The sequence below is a fragment of the Eubalaena glacialis genome, chromosome 9, assembly GCF_028564815.1.
Source record: "Eubalaena glacialis isolate mEubGla1 chromosome 9, mEubGla1.1.hap2.+ XY, whole genome shotgun sequence".
Lineage (NCBI taxonomy): Eukaryota > Metazoa > Chordata > Mammalia > Artiodactyla > Balaenidae > Eubalaena > Eubalaena glacialis.
In genome coordinates this window covers 83,048,433-83,063,235 of record NC_083724.1, presented here as the reverse complement: position 1 = coordinate 83,063,235, position 14,803 = coordinate 83,048,433, and the positions used below count along the sequence as shown (strand labels likewise).

Here is a 14,803-nt window from a genome sequence, read left to right as displayed (position 1 = left end):
GTCATCTGCTAACAGTGACAGCTTTACTTCTTCTTTTCCGATTTGGATTCCTTTTATTTCTTCTTCTCTGATTGCTGTGGCTAACACTTCCAAATCTATGTTGAATAATAGTGGTGAGAGTGGGCAACCTTGTCTTGTTCCTGATCTTAGTGTAAATGGTTTCAGTTTTTCACCATTGAGGACAATGTTGGCTGTGGGTTTGTCATATATGGCCTTTATTATGTTGAGGTAAGTTCCCTCTGTGCCTGCTTTCTGGAGGGCTTTTATCATAAATGGGTGTTGAATTTTGTCAAAAGCTTTCTCTGCATCTATTGAGATGATCATATGGCTTTTCTCCTTCAATTTGTTAATATGGTGTATCACAGTGATTGATTTGCATATATTGAGGAATCCTTGCATTCCTGGGGTAAACCCCACTTGATCATGGTGTATGATCCTTTTAATGTGCTGTTGGATTCTGTTTGCTAGTATTTTGTTGAGGATTTTTGCATCTATGTTCATCAGTGATATTGGCCTGTAGTTTTCTTTCTTTGTGACATCTTTGTCTGGTTTTGGTATCAGGGTGATGGTGGCCTCGTAGAATGAGTTTGGGAGTGATCCTCCCTCTGCTATATTTTGGAAGAGTTTGAGAAGGCTAGGTGTTAGCTCTTCTCTAAATGTTTGATAGAATTCGCCTGTGAAGCCATCTGGTCCTGGGCTTTTGTTTGCTGGAAGATTTTTAATCACAGTTTCAATTTCAGATGCAGCTCAATATTAAAAAAACAAACAACCCAATCAAAAAATGGGCAGAAGACCTAAATAGACATTTCTCCAAAGAAGACATACAGATGGCCAAGAGGCACATGAAAAGCTGCTCAACATCACTATTAGAGAAATGCAAATCAAAACTACAATGAGGTATCACTTCACACCAGTTAGAATGGGCATCATCAGAAAATCTACAAACAACAAATGCTGGAGAGGGTGTGGAGAAAAGGGAACCCTCTTGCACTGTTGGTGGGAATGTAAATTGATAACAGCCACTATGGAAAACAGTATGGTGGTTCCTTAAAAAACTAAAAACAGAATTACCGTATGACCCAGCAATCGCACTACTGGGCATATACCCAGCGAAAAGCATAACTCAAAAAGACACATGCACCCCAATGTTCACTGCAGCACTATTTACAACAGCCAGCTCATGGAAGCAACCTAAATGCCCATCGACAGACGAATGGGTAAAGAAGATGTGGTACATATATACAATGGAATATTACTCAACCATAAAAGGGAACGAAATTGGGTCATTTGTAGAGACGTGGATGGACCCAGAGACTGTCATACAGAGTGAAGTAAGTCAGAAAGAGAAAAACAAATATCGTATATTAACGCATATATGTGGAATCTAGAAAATGGTACAGATGAACCAGTTTGCAAGGCAGAAATAGAGAAACAGATGTAGAGAACAAACTTATGGACACCAAGGGGGGAAAGCGGGGGTGGGGGGGGCATTGAATTGGGAGATTGGGATTGGCATATATACACTAATATGTATAAAACAGATAAGTAATAAGAACCTGCTGTATAAAAAATAAAAATTTTAAAAAACCTTAAATAAAAAAAAGAAAACCACTGGGTTACAAAAGCTTATAAATAAAATTATGTCCATTTACCTGGCATGAATAATTTTTGATTGAATATTTTGGGTAAAAGTTTAATGGAGACACTTGAGACGTGAGATGTCTTTCCGACTTTTACACATTCAAAAATATTTTGGGCATCCCTGCTTTGTGCATGTACTGTGCTAGTGCTTGTAGTATATCCATTAATAAAACGAAGAGCCCTACCCTATGGAGCTTGTACTCTAGTGGGGAAGACATAACATGCCACAGACATAAATAAATTAAAAAAATAGAATGATAGGAAGTGCTAGATATAGGAACAAAACGAGGCCAGGGTAAAGGACCTTATGGTGAGGCAGTGCGCTACAGGTAGTGTAGTCAGGTTAGTCACACCAGAAGGTGATATTTGAGTCAAGACTTGAAGGAGGTGGCAGCATTTATCTGTATGACTTTAAGTCATTTAGATACTCAGATTCTTGGCTTACCTAAGTGAATATTTGATTAATGGCTTCCATATGACGCCCCCTTGAATACCGAGCAGTACCCTACCAAACACAATTACTTAACACATTAATGGGTAGGGCATCTAGTTTTGAGGAGGGCCTTTCATTTCCTTCTCCCCTTCGCTTTTACTTCACTCTGATGCATTCGGTTGGAGGAAAGTGGTTTGAAGAGAAAGGAAGTCGAATATAATTTCATTGGTTTTTTTTTATGTACTCTTTTTAATTTGCCCATATATTTAACATTTTGGGGGCACTTCATTTTTCTTGTGGATTCAAGTTACCATCTGTGTCATTTCCTGTCCATCTGAAGGATTTCCTTTATTATTTCTTAAAAGGTAGGTCTGCTAGCAACAAGTTCTCTCAGATTTTGCCTATTTGGAAACATCTTTCTTTTGTCTTCATTTTTAAAGGATGGTTTTGCTGACTCTATAATTATTTGTTGACTTTGTTATACAGCAGAAACTAACACAACATTGTAAAGCAATTATACTCCAATAAAAATGTTAAAAAAAAAAAAAAAAAAGAATCCGTACCTAGACACATCATGGTTGAATTGCCAAAAGCCAAAACAAAGAGAAAATGTTGAAAGCAGCAAAAGAAAAATCACTCATAGTGTACAGAGGAACCACAATACAATTAATGACTCATCATCAGAAACGAGTCCAAAAGGCAGTGGCATGGCATAATTTCATTGTTTTTGAGGCTCATTTCTTGATGCTGTATCAGGTGTGGTACCAAAGTGGATGAGCACCTGGATGCTTTTAGGCACCACAAAGAGTCACTTAGTGAGGGCTGCTGCTTCGCTTGTTTAGGAGCTATAAACCTGTTTTTCTAGTCAGGTTGTCTTCTGTTCTCATCATAGCCTGCTCAGGGGGATGTGTCCTTACTGACCCCTTCGTTTTACAGATAGGGAAATGGAGGCAGAAACAGGAAGAGACTTGCCTGATTTCATGCAGCCGGCGAGCAGCCAGGTGGTGGTGGGAGGGACAGAGTCTCAAACTTAACTCTGCCTCTCACATCTTACATTCTGCCAGCCAGCTCCTCTATGAATGCCGGGACAGACAGTGCAACAGTATGCATATGCTGATTTGGGAGCATTATCCTGAGAATCTGTTACTTTGAATGATTGCTCCTTGACTCTTCACAAGAAAAATGTTGACATTTAGGGCCTTATTTTGCTTTTGTTGTAAGCCAGATAGCAGCGAGTGTGGAACTCTCAGACTCCATTTTTGTCCCATTATAGCTGAGGGAATATTTGTGTGTTTTGTACCTGGGATAATGAAGTTGACTTGTAATTACCACTGTTTGGAGTGAAAATTATGTGGGCACTACACCCAAATGTAATTCTGGAGTCGCGCCTCTTGAGTTCGTATTGGTTTGTATAGTGGCAAGGGTGATGGAGTCAGTTTGGACCACCCCTGGCCCTTACAACGTCTTATTTAACCTCTCTGAATTTCAGTGTTCTGATCTGGAAATGGGAAAAGGTTTGGCTCCTTTTAGAGATATTTTGAGGTTTAAAGATATTGTCTGTACATCATGTGGCATATAAGGGGCATTCAGAAATGGTAGCTGTTGTCGTCATCAACCTCATAACTTGTCCAATGTTTCATGTATGCACAATTTTTTTCTTTTCTTCATGGTAGGATGCAGCCCATAATAGCATTCCTATCATGTTGGTAGGAAACAAGGCTGATCTTCGTAATGCTGCTGAAGCGGAAGGACAAAAATGTGTCCCAGGGTACTTTGGAGAAAAACTGGCCATGGTAAGAGTAAGAGTGGGTCCAAATTGGGAGGGATCTTTCACTTCTGTCTACATTTGCTGAAGAGGCTGTTTGACAAACTCCACTCTGTTTGATAAGTCTGTCCCTATACAGGCAGAACTCCCAGTGCCCCCCATCCGTCCCATGAATGTAAATAATTACACCAAGAGTTAAATCCCTTGTGGAAGTAAAACAATCACATGATCATTTTCCCCCACTGAGTACCAATGACAAAGAGGATGCAAAATTATCCTGTCTTCCGCCTCACTCTTCCCCAGTTCCTGGAATCCTTCTCTAGTCCTGGAACCTAGGTAAAGGAAGAAGAATGGGTGTCCTGTTTTGAAAAGATGGGTTTGGTTCCAGAGGGTCACTGTGCCAAGGGGCAGCAGATGGTACAGTGTGTCACCTGGGTAAGGTGGTGAAGAGAATAGGAAGACTCATTCTTTTCTCTAAGATTTGTAGTCAGTTGGAATAGTATAAAATTATTTTTGGCTATGCATTTGTACAAAGGATGGACCTCATTTCTGTCCAGATTATTATTGTGGGCAGTGTTTATTCTCTCATTATTATCATTGTGTCAGAATGCTATGTGGCCCTCTTATGACTTGTCTTACCCAAACAAGGAACCAGATGCTCCTTAGGTCAAATATGAAGTTCTTATCATAACAGTCCGATCTGACATTGCTATCATTGTTGTCTGTCATCAGCATGAAAGGACTGCTCTGTAACATATACATGTGAACTTTAAAAAGTTTCAATTTCACTATTCTAAGTTGGAATTGTTTCTTGTTTTAAATTTTAGAACTGTGAGCCAAATATGATAAACATCAAAACTAGGCAGTGAAATACAGAAGAGATCCATTCAACACATATTTAATTGTATCCACCATGTGAAAAAGCACTTCATTGTGAGCTGAGCAAAGGGTAGAGAACAAAGGAAACCGTCCTTGTCCTCACATAGTTTACTGTCTGGGGGAGACAGATGTTAAACCCATGTAATCCACATATTCCCCTAGAGAGCTCATAATTCCTGGCCACATGCCAATTTTATTCCCTCCCCCACAATTTCCCAGATTTCCCAAGGTTTGCTTATTTATTATGCATCTCATGTCCTCCGCCCTCCTGCATCCTCAAAGGCCATCTCTCTTTCACCCTATAACATCCTGGCTATGAAATTCAGCAGCAGCACTACCCATTTCTACTAGAAATACATTCATTTGGGGTATTTTTTAGATTTTCTATGGATTTGGGGGCTCATGGGTAAAGGTTTCACGGTAGTCTTTCCCCATTGTTTGGTTCTTCCTTCTCTCCCTGCTCCGGAGCACCCATCATGTCCTCCCCATATCCCACACAGGACTGTGTCGCCCACACCCAGCCCCACAGCACACATAATTCTCCTTTCCTAAAGGAAACTGTCTCCAGCTGTTAGACAAAGACACACAAAAATAACCTCATCAATTACAATTGCGGCAAGTGCTATGCTGGAAAAATACATACATCAAGAGGTTTTACAGTAGGAAGACCTAATACCAACTTTTCAGAGTTAGAAAACACTTAATCTTAACTTCAAGGGAGGATTACCTAAAAATCTAGAAGGTAGGTAAAAGTCAGCCTGGGGAAAGGGGTTACTAGGGATATGGGATAACCTAGGTAGTGGTAACAGCAGGTGAAAAGGTCCTGAGGTGGGAGGGAATTTGGAGTGTTGGGGAAATAGAGGGATGGCCAGGGTAACTTGAGCACTGTGAGTGAGGGAGAGTGGTGGCAGGTAAAACTGGGAGGTTGGCTGGGGCCACGCACAAGCTAGGCCTTGTCGGCCAGGTAAGCATTTCAACATTGCTTGAGAGGGATGGGAAGCATCGAAAGGTCTGAAGCAGGAGAGTGATACGATCAGTGATTGTATGTATAACCACTGGGAGGTTAAATAATAGACTAGAAAATGTCCATTGGTTTTAGCAACACAGAGGCTGCTGAATCTTGATAGGAAAAGATGATAGGGTGAAGGGGGGGGCGGGATGTGTGTTAGCTGCCAGCCAAAAGGAGACATATTTTTGATGGACATTTAATTCCTAAGTGGTTACCTTAAGCTATCATTTTTCTCTCTCTCAAATTATTTGATAGAGAACATTTGGTAGTATGTGTGACCCTTGGATATAAGAGCCTTAAACCATGAAATTTTGTATTGTGGGATTTTTTTTTTTTCTGGATGCAAAATAAAAATCCTCTGACTAGGAACTGTTCCTGGAATAACTAGGCTCAAACCTGGTTTTTTTTTAAAGTCTTGAAACTCAGTCCAATTTCTTAACTATTAGTTTTAGCATACTCAACAGGGCAATATTTTTATTTTATTTTATTGGTTTTAAAAGCGAACATTCCAGGAAACCTAATCAAAGCCTTCATTTAATGGTATATATATGTTTTTTACAGACCTATGGGGCATTATTTTGTGAAACAAGCGCCAAAGATGGTTCAAATATAGTGGAAGCTGTTCTCCACCTTACTCGGTAAAGTTTTGCCTTATATTTGGAAAACTGGATGTAGGATTGAATTTTCACTTAGCTGTTGTGTGTGTCAAATTTCTTGACCATAATGTGAATCTACATGGGAAAACACTGTCTTGTCTTTCAGTAGTGGTTGGAGAAACAAGCATAGTTTTTATAAAAAACTGGTATGCTGCTTGTTCACTGTGAACATTGGCAAAATACCTCTACTGCCAAACAAAGCAGGTGCATCTGAGATGTCACTGACATTTCTGCAAAATGTCCCCACAAAGCTAACAGTTGACGTGTGTGAATCACTTCCAGGAACCAGATTTTAAACACAAGAGACTATTATGAATATAACTATCTATTATGTTATGACATTTTCCAAGGTAAAGGAAAAAGAACTCAACAAAACAAATTGTATGTCATGCCAGTTGGAAGCACTTTGTTTACATTATTACCCAGGTAATTATTAAGCTAAGGCAATGGTGTTAATAATAAATAACATTTTGGGATGTGGATTAGAATGAAAATTGCATCACTGAGGAACTTGGTTTTAACTGTATTTTAATCCTTGCAGTATTCTTAGGAAATAACAATGTTTTCTGCTGGATTTACTTCTTCTGCCTAGTTTTCTGCCACAGATGAAAAGATGATTCTTTGCTGATCTAAAGGGATTCAATACCCCCCCAAAAAATAAAGAAAAAATATAAAAATGCGCATTAACAAAATCCAGCCAATGATCCTTAATTTCTGACAAAGCAGAAACATAATTTAAGGCATGTAGAGATTTGTGAGATCATTTGTGAGATTCTGATTTTATAAGAATCTTAACTTTAGTACAGTAAGGAGCTCCGTGCTACCTTAGCTTCAGGCAGGGAGTGCTGAATTGCTGCCTGGGCTGAGCAGGAAAGGATGCTGCAGGCCAGGCCCTCCGCATGGCTGCTGGCTTCTGCCCAGCACGTTGGAGGACTGTAGTGTCAGGAGGCTCAAAGTCCAATCTTAAATCTACCCCGAACAGCTGTGGAGTCTTGACTAAGTCCCTGTCTTCCTTTAGGCATCTCTAATCTGTACAATGAGGGAAAGGGCTAAAGAAAATGATCCCTAAGGCCCCTTCTAGTTCTGACAGTCTATGATTCCATATATAATAGCCTGGACTCTACTGAATAACATAATCACTATTTAACGCGGAATTGTCTTGTGGGGTCATGTTACAGTTAAATGACTCCAAATTGCCCCAGTCACATCCAGAGTGCAGAATCGATCCTCTTTATTATATCATAAAGATAGGAGAGCCAACGGCCTTTTCCCCTGGTGCTCCTGCTGGCATGTTGGGTCAGCCCAGCAGCCACCCTGTCTACAGTGTAGCTTCTTTACTTAAAACACCTGTGTGCAGGAGTTCTGATAACAAGGTCACTTCTTGTGAATCACTTATCAAGGAGCTTTTTAAATTGTTGCTATTGCATTATGGGCTGGTTTGAGGCCTCTAGGTTAGTTATGTTAACAATGTGTTAAATAGGAAAATTATAAATAAACCAAACGTAAAGACTTTAATTTGCTTTATACTGTGTCATCAGATTGCTTGTCAAAGTACCCAAGTCTTAAATGAAAATGGTATAGTTTCCACAAGTAAAATTACCACTTTAAAAAGTTTTACAGCTTTCAGAATGTTATGTATAATAGTAACTCCCCTTCATACCATGTCATGTCATAAAACTTGAACTAGAACAGTTTATGGGTTTGCCCTGTCTGAAATAGTATTCGTTTTTGAAGGAAGGCCATAAATGTTTGGTTAACAACCAGAACTCCTCTGCTTTTTCTTGGAAAAACCTCTCTATCCCAGGAAAAGTTTCTCCTAGAAATGCAGTTTCCCTGTAGGGCTGATAGACATTCATTCCAACCATTGTCCACTGGTAAGTAAATCTGCCATCACTAGAGCCACAGGCTTTAAACATTTTTCAGTAGATTCAAGTACAACAGGCAATGAACTGGTCAATGGCCTAAAATTTGAGAAAAACACAAAAAGCTCGGGCTGATGTATCAGTTCAGCGCCATTGCTGAGCCCATTGGGGATAAATCTGTCCATAAGACTGAGTCATTTAAAATGCAGTTGTTAAGCATATGGCAGTTTGGGGTGAGGTAATTTAATTTTCCCAGCCTTAAACCTGTGTTAGATGTTTGGAATTATATCTTCCTGATTTCCTTAAAGTGGGAGGTGCCTGCATCTTTGGTAGATTAAAGAAACTGAAGGCCAGGTGAACAATATGGGTACCTATTTTTTCTCCCTTAATATTTACTTTCAATGTTCAGTAATGTCTGCATTATTATCATTTCTGCTCAGCATGAAAGCCCTGTAGAGATATCAGGGTATGTAAGATAGGCTGTGCAATTTAACATTAGAGAAAAAAAAGAAAACAAAATACATGACCAGGCAGCCATATGATATGTAACTTACAGAGGCCTTTTAGACCTTCCAGAAGGGAGAGATGTGAGTAGTCTTGTGAAGATGCTATGTTTACTAAACCCATTGTACAGATAAGAAAACTGAGAATTAGAATGCTTCATCAGCTTGCTCAAAGTGACACAGCTACTAAATGGCAAAATTGGGACTTTCCACTACTCTGAATCTCTGGCTTGCCTTTTAAATGTTGGTAATCTCAGGATTCTATTCTGCACTCTCTTCCTCTTCCTCTTTCTCTCTCTGCCTAATGTCTTCCACCCCCATGGTTTCTAGAACTATGTCTAGAAGGTGACTTCTAATTTCTGTATTTTTAACTCCCATCTTTTTTTAAAATTCCACAACTATATTCCCACCCACCAACAAATGAAAATTCCATAGGCATGACTGACCCAACATATCTAAACCCTAATGTGTTCATTTTTCTTTAAAATTGTTCCTTATTCTATACTCCCGTTCTCAGGAAACTACTAACATTATAATTCAAAAAGAGTAACCTAGAGTCAGTCTTGACTCCTTCCTCTTTCTTCATCATCTGCCTTTAGTGGGTTCTGGGGGCCTACTGATTCAGTGACCTCTCTGCAATCTTCCTTCAATCCCTCTCCCCCCGCCCCCCGTTCTGCTTCAGGCTTCAGAATTTCCTACCCCGTTTAGTGCAGGAGGGACCTAAGTTTCTGCCTCAGAGTTTCTCCAACATCAGTTCATCCTCCACCCTGTAATCAGGGTAATCTCTGTAAATAAAAATCCAATTAAGACCTTCTTGCTTGCACCCCACATTGGTGCCCTACCTACAGCATAGAGTCCAGCCTCCTTAGCAAGTGGCTAATGGTCCCCCAGAGCCCAGTTCACCTACCTTTCTATTTGCATCTCTTATCTTGCTTCCCAAATGAATGATAATCTATAGACACAGCAAACTTTGCTTCCGGTCATAGCCAAGTTCTTTTATGCCTCTTTGCCTCTATACATGCTGTTCCCTGCACCTGGAATCTCTCTTGCTCATTAAATGAAAGTGAATTCCTATCCCACCAAGAGGTCAGCTTCACTGTGCTTGTGTGTTAGTGGCTCTCGGGGACCTGGTAACGATTTATTTAGAAGACATCTGGCTCTCCCTCAAAGCTCACTAGTTGAGAGGGACTTCCCTGGTAGTCCAGTGGTTAATACTCCATACTCCCAATGCAGGGGGCCCAGGTTCGATCCCTGGTCAGGGAACTAGATCCTGCATGCCAAAACTAAAGATCCTGCATGCTGCAACTAAAAACATCCCGCATGCTGCAACTAAAGATCCCCTACGCCGCAAGGAAGATCCCGTGTGCCACAACTAAGACCCGGCACAGCCAAATTTAAAAAAAAAAAAAAAAAATGTACAATTTTAAAAAAAAGCTCACTAGTTGAGGATCCCAGAGTTTGGCATAAATCAGACATTTGTTAAATGAGCAAATGGTCAAGATTTTGCATTTGGAAGTTGTATTAGTTTTCTGTTGTCAGTCACTGTAACAGATTCCTACTAGCCTAGTGCTTTAAGCAATAAAAATATAGTTCTGGAAGTCAGAAGTCTGAACCAAGTCTTACAGGGTGTTATGGGGTTGAACTGTGTATCCTCCTTCTTTTCCTGAGTCTTTGTTTCCTCATCTGTGAAGGGAAGACAGCTCACCTGTTACCTGTCAGCATGTGTGTGTGTTGTGTGTATTAAGTAAGGACTATGTGAAAACATGTAACATAGCATTTATTAACTGGTCTCCAGCAAGAACCAGTTTCCCTTTTGTTTCCTACTCACAGTGCAGTGGTTTTCAAAGGTTAGCACATATCAGCTCCTTCTGGGGCTGTGCTGACCAGTTTAGTAGCCACTAGCCACCTGAAGTGTGGCTAATCCAAGCTGAGATGTGCTGGATGTATTAAATAAATACGGGGTTTTGAAGACAGTATAAAAATTGTAAAATACCTCATTAATATTTTTATTGGTAACGTGCTAAAATATTTTTGTAATACTGAGTTAAATAATATATGTTAATAAAATTAATTTCACCTATTTCTCTTTACATTTTTTACTGTGGCTGCTAAAAAGTTTTAAATTACATACGTGAATTACATTCTATTTCTACTGAACAGCGTTGCTGTGCTGGGAATATGCCAATTCCCAGGATCTACTGCTGTGTAACAAGCCACCCAAAATGTAGTCGCCTAGAACAACACCACTTTTTATTTCTTGAAATTACCAGAAATGACTGGATCTCACTGGAGGGTCCGTGACTGCTCTCCCTCGGGCGTCTCATGCATTTGCGGTCACGGACACTGCTGTGGCTCGGTCTGATGTCTGCGGCCAGGGTGCTCCTCCCTGTGGCATCTCAGCCCCCAGGACCTCTCTGCTGCCCTCTCTCCCATGAGGAACACTGGGCTTCGTAAATGGCAGCTCAAAATGGTCAGGCCTTATTAATGCCTGGCTTGGAAGTTTTAGCACACCATTTACTCACCATTCTATTGGTCTGAGCAGTCACAGAGCCGGTGCTGACCACGGGGGAGTGGCACAAGCTTACCACTTAATGGGGGGCACCAGACACTGACAGCAGAGGCAGAACTCTTTGGGGTTGTCTTGGGGACAAGCTGTCACACTCTCCTTACCCACAGAGTTTGCCATTCAGCTTGTCTAAGGTGGGACTTCAGGATGTGTGTATTTCACAAGCATCCCCAGGGATAGGAGACTTCCCTAGGGGGCTTTCATAAGATCATGGAGATCTTTGGTCCAGTGTTGCCTCTAGCAGTTATTTCTAAAAGAAATTTAGGAAGAGGCAAAAGGAAGACATTTTTTCTGGATTTTAACCATCTGTTGTTATCTCCACGATCATGTATAATTACAGAATGGTTACAAAGTCATCATTGCTTTTGTTAATGTTAAGCATTAGCTGGGGGTGGGAGCCAGGTTCCAGAGTCCTAAGGAGTGACCTGTGCGTGTGCAGACTGTAAGCCATGCAAAACCACAGGAGAGAGCAAGAGTAGTCTGTGTGTGTGCATGTGAGTGTGTGCACATGTGTATAGGCACCTGGGCGTGTGTGTGTGTGCATGCATGAGTGTGTGGCCTGGTACTCAGAATGTGAGCGCTGGAGCCCACCTGCGTGGCTGGAATCCCAGCTCTGCCACTTCTCCAGCTGTGTAACCTAAGGGAAATTTCTTAACTTTTTTTTGCCTTTGTTTCCTCACATATAAAATGGGGCACAACAAAATCATATAGTTGTTGTGAGGATTAAATAGGTCAACACCTACAAAGCACTTAGAACACTGTCTGGATGGCACACAGCAAGTGCTCAGCAGTGCTGTTTTATTTCTACAGAGTTGTTTATGGTTCAGTTTTATACCTCAGTAATCTCCTTTCTCTGTCTGTCTCTCTCTCTCCCTCCAGGGAAGTGAAAAAAAGAACTGATGAGGGTGACAGCAAATCCATTACCAATCTGAGTGGGACCAGTTCCAAAAAGTCAACCCAGATGAAGAATTGTTGCAATGGTTAAATCCAAAAGATCCTTGGCCCACGAAGCCTTCATTCCCAGAGTACTGAATGTACGTGACTTATTTGCTTCCTACATGGAGTGGTACATCCTACGGACACTGTCGTATGGAGAGTTACAGTGTGGGAAATCTGAACTGTGCTCTCAGGTCCCTCCAGAACCTCGGCTCTTTTTTGCTATGTTTCAATGAGTGATTTGGGCCCCCTGGTTAAATATACCTGTCTTATCCTTACAAAGTCTTAACAGATAATGTGTAAATGTTTTTAAAGTGGTAAAAAAAAAAAAAAAAAAAAAACATGCTCAGATCAAAGCTATAGAAGAAATTCACTGACGTAATTAGGTTCATGTGGTAAATAACCTACGACATTTACTTCCAATATTCAATACTAGAAAACTAATAAAAGGGGGTTACCATCCTAGCTTTGCTGTAAACTAGCCTTGTGGTCTCAGACATGTCGCCAACCCACATTAGATTCATTTCCTCATCTGTAAACAAGCAGCTTGGCCTTTCAGGCCTCGGCCCTCTCAGCTCTGTAGCTCTTTAAGGAGTGAGAAGGAGAGCATGATGGCCCACATTTAATAAGGACTCTGCGCGTCTGTACTTTTTAAATATTGGGGTATTAATTTTTCTCACTTCTTGTACAAGAACAGAATTTGAGAAAAAATGGTAATGTTTTAAGCTCCAGTGGAGACAGAAAAATCTATTTTTTATGTATAAAGAAAGAAAACATTTGGGGGACAAAAACAGTTTGTATATAAAAGAGGGTATTTTATAATCTCAGAATACTTATAAAGTCAATGGTTTGAATTCACTGTTAAAAATTCTAATGAAAAAAATAGAAAGCTACATGCAACTGAAAATACAATGCCCAGGAAAGCTGTCACACTTCACTTAAAAAAAAAACGCCAGCAAGAGACTGCCTGGGGCTGGTGAACGGGAGGAATTGAGAGTGACTGCTAACGGGTCTGTGGTTTCTTTGCGGGACGATGAGAATGCTCTGGAAGTGTATTGTGGTAATGCTGCACAACTTGGTGAATATACTAAACCCCACGAAACTGTATACTTTACATGGTGAATCTTATGGTATGTGAATTATATCTCACTCAAAAAATACACTAGTATTGATTTAACATTTTGCCAAATGAAAATATGCATGCTCAAACCTCCCCATGGTTTACCCATGGTTTAAGAGCAGAATCTCCAGAATAACGCAAATCCCCTAACTCCCTGGTTGCCAGCATTCTCCTCCTTAAATAATGAACAGTGAAAGAAATGTTATGTGTAGTTTTGGAAAATCACCTCTTTTGAAGAGGAATTGTGGTTAGGGTACAGGTAACTCAGATTCGTTCGTCTCAGGTGACTAGGGACTCATCCTCACCAACAGCCTGATAGGTAGTCCCTCCTAGAAGCTGTGCTGCCTCCCAGACTTCCCCACTGAAACGTCTCCAAAAGCCAAAGGAGTCAATACCTGACCCCAGGGTGGGTCAGCAAGGCATGCTCTTTGGTTTTTGGTTTTGGTTTTCAGTGGCCTGAACCAGCTAAGTTATTCCCAACTAGAGTCTTGAACTTACCTTTGTTCATAGGTCCAGGCCCCAAGTAGCCTGCTGAAAAAACTTAAATAATAGCTCTTATTTATTGTAATACATAAGCTAAAAACATCCCTCTTGTAGAATTAAAACAATTCTATTTATGATTTTTATGATCAGACCTTAAATTCTCCAAGCTTTTTTTTTTAACGAAAATTGGCCAGTATGTTAGCACACAGAGATTATAAATAGCCACAAGGTCCGTTTAGCTTTTCAAAGCGTTGCCTTCTCTCTACTGATGAGATCTAGTTGGGGTTTTTTGGTTTTTTTGTTTTTTTTTTTTTACTGGAAAGTTGGTTCTGTCCTCAACAACTCTACCATGGATTCCTGTTTTCTGTTTTTTGGTCCCAGGAGAAAAAAAAGTTTACATTTTTTACCAAAAAGAATGCCTTGCTGGTGGGGAATTGTCAAACTGAACCAGGGAGGGATGGTTATTTTTGTGCCACGGTGCGATGAAAGTTTTGCCACTGCTGTTTGCCTAGGTGGCATCTATGGAGCCTAGGTTAGAATAGACCTGACACCTATGTGTTGATATATGGTACTCAAGTTTAGGTGTTTGGTGCAATTGCACAAAACTGTTTTATAATACATGTTATTGTGTTGTCTTTATTTATTTTCCCACAACGTGTCTATATTTGTCTTACAATCTGTATATAATAGTATACCTTTGATACAGAAGTATTATCTTGGTCTTTGCTTCTGGGTTGTACAGCCAGCACACCCAAATTGATTAGATTACATAGGTGCCTGTGATAAACAAAGCAATCATCTTTAACTAATTGAACCTGAATAGATATTTTTGCAACAAAATCCAAATTAGAGACTTATAGCTCCGGTTAGCAATCTTGTTTAAAGAAAAGCTACTTATAGCTCTTTCAGTTGCCTTGCTAGGAAACCAAGATTATTACTAACATTTGATT

The 14,803-nt window shown here is 40.2% G+C and overlaps 1 protein-coding gene across 1 annotated transcript in view; it reads left to right on the top strand.

The window, feature by feature from the left end:
* Positions 1-13,953, top strand: part of RASEF (RAS and EF-hand domain containing) — an 83,229-nt gene extending 69,276 nt beyond the window's left edge. Inside the window, exons 15-17 of the mRNA XM_061199286.1 lie at positions 3,748-3,867; positions 6,289-6,365; positions 12,194-13,953. Of these exons, the coding sequence (XP_061055269.1) occupies positions 3,748-3,867; positions 6,289-6,365; positions 12,194-12,299 (303 nt within the window). The 3' untranslated portion in view covers positions 12,300-13,953. The remainder of the gene's footprint in view (positions 1-3,747; positions 3,868-6,288; positions 6,366-12,193) is intronic.
* The last annotated feature ends 850 nt before the right edge of the window (positions 13,954-14,803 follow it).